This window comes from Trematomus bernacchii, unplaced genomic scaffold, assembly GCF_902827165.1.
Source record: "Trematomus bernacchii unplaced genomic scaffold, fTreBer1.1, whole genome shotgun sequence".
Classification (NCBI taxonomy): domain Eukaryota; kingdom Metazoa; phylum Chordata; class Actinopteri; order Perciformes; family Nototheniidae; genus Trematomus; species Trematomus bernacchii.
In genome coordinates this window covers 122,350-127,349 of record NW_022987872.1, presented here as the reverse complement: position 1 = coordinate 127,349, position 5,000 = coordinate 122,350, and the positions used below count along the sequence as shown (strand labels likewise).

At 42.3% G+C, this 5,000-nt stretch overlaps 1 protein-coding gene across 1 annotated transcript in view; it reads right to left on the bottom strand.

The window, feature by feature from the left end:
• LOC117469446 (protein FAM13A-like) overlaps positions 1–5,000 on the bottom strand; it is a 19,085-nt gene that overhangs the window by 11,875 nt on the left and 2,210 nt on the right. The window contains exons 3-5 of the mRNA XM_034113857.1: positions 4,292–4,460; positions 2,013–2,151; positions 1,495–1,576 (exon numbers count right to left, since the gene is read on the bottom strand). Of these exons, the coding sequence (XP_033969748.1) occupies positions 1,495–1,576; positions 2,013–2,151; positions 4,292–4,460 (390 nt within the window). The remainder of the gene's footprint in view (positions 1–1,494; positions 1,577–2,012; positions 2,152–4,291; positions 4,461–5,000) is intronic.

Here is a 5,000-nt window from a genome sequence, read left to right as displayed (position 1 = left end):
TACTAAAGCTTTTATGTGCGCTGCTCCTGTAGCTTGGAACACCATGCAAAACACATTGAAACTCAGCATTTTGATTCCCTTGCATCGTTTTAAAGCACGGCTGGATGAAATGTTATTGGATACCTGTCACTGTGAATAGGTTGCTAATGTATACCCCTGTAATTATGTTGTGATGTCCTTTTGTTTTCTGTTTGTTTTTATATGTGTAACTCAATGTACCGCAGGTCTCCTTTGAAAAAGAGATCGTTGATCTCAATGGGATTTTTAACCTGGATAAATAAAGGCTACAAACAAACAAACAATTGCGTGCCTATTGATTTGAACACGATCCGTGTATCCATCATTTCCTGGTCTTCTCTAAAGAAGAGGGACCAATGGAAACGTTGTCATGTTGCCGTTGTTCAGCATGGAAACATTCATTAGCTAACAATGACATTATTGTTCTATTAATATAAAGGGAGGTCAGGTACTCTTTAAAACAGCTGCTAGTTATGGGTACTTTTTACTGAAGTACATTTCAAAGTTCTTTACTTTGACTTGAGTAAAGAAGTTTAGTCAGTACTTCTACTTTCACCAGAGTATCTTTAAACACGAGTATCTGTACTTCTACTTGAGTACAGGATGTGTGTACTTCTACTTGAGTAAAGGATGTGTGTACTTCTACGTGAGTAAAGGATGTGTGTACTTCTACGTGAGTAAAGGATGTGTGTACTTCTACGTGAGTAAAGGATGTGTGTACTTCTACTTGAGTAAAGGATGTGTGTACTTCTACGTGAGTAAAGGATGTGTGTACTTCTACCTGAGTAAAGGATATGTGTACTTCTACGTGAGTAAAGGATGTGTGTACTTCTACTTGAGTAAAGGATGTGTGTACTTCTACGTGAGTAAAGGATGTGTGTACTTCTACCTGAGTAAAGGATGTGTGTACTTCTACGTGAGTAAAGGATGTGTGTACTTCTACGTGAGTAAAGGATGTGTGTACTTCTACGTGAGTAAAGGATGTGTGTACTTCTACCTGAGTAAAGGATGTGTGTACTTCTACGTGAGTAAAGGATGTGTGTACTTCTACGTGAGTAAAGGATGTGTGTACTTCTACGTGAGTAAAGGATGTGTGTACTTCTACGTGAGTAAAGGATGTGTGTACTTCTAAATAATAAAGAAGTACTTTATTGATCCCAATGGGAAATGTTGGAAACTCTTCTGAGCTCCAACGATGCAACATATATAATAAAAAACTAAAATAGTACAAGAAGTCTCTATACATGTAAATAGAATATGATATCTACAAGAACAGAATATGAAATTAAATAATGTACATTAAGACTAAATTAAATACGGTTTATTGCGGTGATAAGTATTTAGATAAATAAGTAGATAGCAAGATGACAAACAGATGCATGTTTATCGAGGCACTTCACAGAGCTCAGGTGTTTGATAGTCTGGACTGTTTGACTCTGAGCTCACGTCTCCTACGTCTCTGATCTGTTGTCTTACCTTTCAGTCGCTTGCGAGCCGTGGCCAGCTCCCCCATCACTCGGATCATCTCGGGGTTCGAGTATTTATCGTTGTGTGTCGGCTGAAACCCAAACAGGAAGTGAAACTCTGGGTGAACGCTTTTATTTTTGAAAATAAATGATCTCATCACGTCAAAATACTGACATCCCACTGTCATTAAGCTCGTATTAAGTAGCTCTTATTTTGAAAAGCCTGCCTTGAATAACCCTAACCCTGATTCAGGACTCCATTTGTTTCATAGAGCTGTTAATAAGTAGCTCTTATTTTGAAAATACCAACTTGAGTTTACGTGACAAATTGAACGATTACTAGTTTTTAAGACGCTCTTATTTTGAAAAGCCTGTCTTCTATAAACATCACAAAGACAAACAGGATTAGTTTCTTATTTTGAAAAGCCCGTCTTGGATTATCCCAACACAGCAGACTAAATCCAGCGTATTCATTGGTTAATGGATGTATTTTGTTAATTGATGTATCAAATGAACAGCAGTGTCCACCTTGTACTTCATGTCCTGCTCGAACTGGTCCTCGAAGCGACGGACTTTCTTCTTCAGGGCCTGAATCTGCCGCGTGAGAAACGAGACGGAGGGCGAGCCGGGGTCCTCCGAGACATCGACCCGGTCCAGAGCCCGACACCTGCACACAGACAGGTAGACAGAGAGACAGACAGGTGAGAGACAGACAGGTAGACAGAGACGGACAGGTGAGAGACAGACAGGTAGACAGAGACAGACAGGTGAGAGACAGACAGGTAGACAGAGACAGACAGGTGAGAGACAGACAGGTAAACAGAGAGACAGACAGGTGAGAGAGAGACAGACAGGTAAACAGAGAGACAGACAGGTGAGAGAGAGACAGACAGGTAAACAGAGAGACAGACAGGTAAACAGAGAGACAGACAGGTAAACAGAGAGACAGACAGGTAAACAGAGTGACAGACAGGTGAGAGAGAGACAGACAGGTAAACAGAGAGACAGACAGGTAAACAGAGAGACAGACAGGTGAGAGAGAGACAGACAGGTAAACAGAGAGACAGACAGGTAAACAGAGAGACAGACAGGTAAACAGAGAGACAGACAGGTAAACAGAGAGACAGACAGGTAAACAGAGTGACAGACAGGTGAGAGAGAGACAGACAGGTAAACAGAGAGACAGACAGGTAAACAGAGAGACAGACAGGTAAACAGAGAGACAGACAGGTAAACAGAGAGACAGACAGGTAAACAGAGAGACAGACAGGTAAACAGAGAGACAGACAGGTAAACAGAGAGACAGACAGGTAAACAGAGAGACAGGTAAACAGAGAGACAGACAGGTAAACAGAGAGACAGACAGGTAAACAGAGAGACAGACAGGTAAACAGAGTGACAGACAGGTGAGAGAGAGACAGACAGGTAAACAAAAAGAGAGACAGACAGGTACAGAGAGACAGACAGGTGAGAGACAGAAAGGTGAGAGACAGAAAGGTAAAGACAGGTTTTTCACAATAAGAGCTTCTTATAATCAGACAGACAGTTGAGACGGAGAGACAGACAGGTTTTTCAAAATAAGAGCTTCTTGAAATCAGACATACAGAGAGAGAGACAGACAGGTGAGACTGAGAGACAGACAGACAGGTTTTTCACAATAAGAGCTTCTTAAAATCAGACATACAGACAGAGGCGGACATGTTTTTCACAACAAGAGCTTCTTAAGGCAAGGCAAGGCAAGGCAAGGCAAGTTTATTTATATAGCACCTTTCAACACAAGGTCATTCAAAGTGCTTTACAAAAATGGAAGACATTTTAAAAATGGCATTTAAAATCAGTCATTAAAAAGGAAAGATAATAAAATAAACATTAAAAGAAAAAATACATGGATAAAAGTTAAAAGTTACAGTGCAGTTTAAGATGTGAATAGTTCAATTAAAAGCAGCGGCAAAAAGAAAAGTCTTCAGCCTGGATTTAAAAGTAGTAAGAGTTGCAGCGGACCTGCAGGTTTCTGGGAGTTTGATCCAGATATTTGGAGCATAATAACTGAACGCTGCTTCTCCATGTTTAGTTCTGACTCTGGGGACAGAAAGCTGACCAGTCCCTGAAGACCTGAGGGTTCTGGATGGTTCATCATTTAGCAGTAGGTCAGACATGTATTTTGGGCCTAAACCATTCAAAGCTTTATAAACCAGCAACAATATTTTGAAATCTATTCTTTGACACACAGGAAGCCAGTGTAAAGACTTCAGAACAGGAGTGATGTGATCCACTTTCTTAGTGTTAGTGAGGACTCGAGCAGCGGCGTTCTGAATCAGCTGCAGCTTTCTAATAGATGTGTTAGTGAGACCTGTAAAGACACCATTGCAGTAGTCGAGTCTACTGAAGATAAAAGCATGGACTAGTTTTTCCAGATCCTGCTGTGACATTAGTCTTTTAATCCTAGATATGTTCTTTAGGTGATAGTAGGCTGATTTAGTAACTGTTTTAATGTGACTGTTGAAACTCAGGTCAGAGTCCATGACTACACCTAGATTTCTGGCTGTATCTGTTGTTTTGAACATTGCAGACTGAAGCTCAGCGCTAACTTTTATACGTTCTGCCTTGGCTCCAAAAACCATTACCTCAGTTTTATCTTTGTTTAATTGGAGAAAGTTCTGACACATCCAGTCATTGATTTGTTCAATGCACTTACTCAGTGTTTGAATTGGAGCATAATCTCCTGGTGAAATTGTTACGTAAATTTGTGTGTCATCCGCATAGCTATGGTAACTTATTTTGTTGTTTGCTTAAAGACAGGTACTCACATGTACTGCTGGCTGCAGGGGGGGGAGGGCGCTGCCTCGGGGTCAGAGTTGAATCTCAGGCTGTGGGTGAGACAGCGGGGGGAGGGCAGCGGGCCGGGCCCCCCCGATAACAGCTGGAGGAGCGCCCCCCCTTCTCCCTCACCTGTAGGGCTGGGGGGGGCGAGGGGCTCTGCAGAAACAGGAAGAACCATTACTGTTAACATCAACAATACACAATCAACTCTTATTTTGAAAAGCCTGACTTAAATCAACCAACAAAGTCAACCAGGATTTGTTTAAAAAAGGCTTTTATTATGAAAAGCCTGAATTCACTTAAAGGTCCCATGTCATGCTTTCCCGGTTATTACCCGTCCCCTTGTGTTATGAAGCTTCTGCATGTAAACGGTCTGCAAAGTCACAAACCCTCAAAGTACACCCTGTAGCGAGTAAAACTCTAACACAGAGAAGACCTGTCTATGCTGCCCCAGAACGCCTCGTTGGGGATTTCTCTTTTTCCATTGTTTACTTCTTGGGTATAGTGACGTATTTCGGGTATAGTGACGTAACGTAACGTCCGCGGAGCCGTTACGTTTGGACCAATCCGCGGACTTCCTCACACACACACTCGGCGGGACGTTGCGAGGCTCGCTGCTGCGAGGAGCGGGACACTGAGCTGGCTCACTGGTGTGGGGTCGGCGAGACAGCGAGAAACCGCGGAACTCAGCCTGGG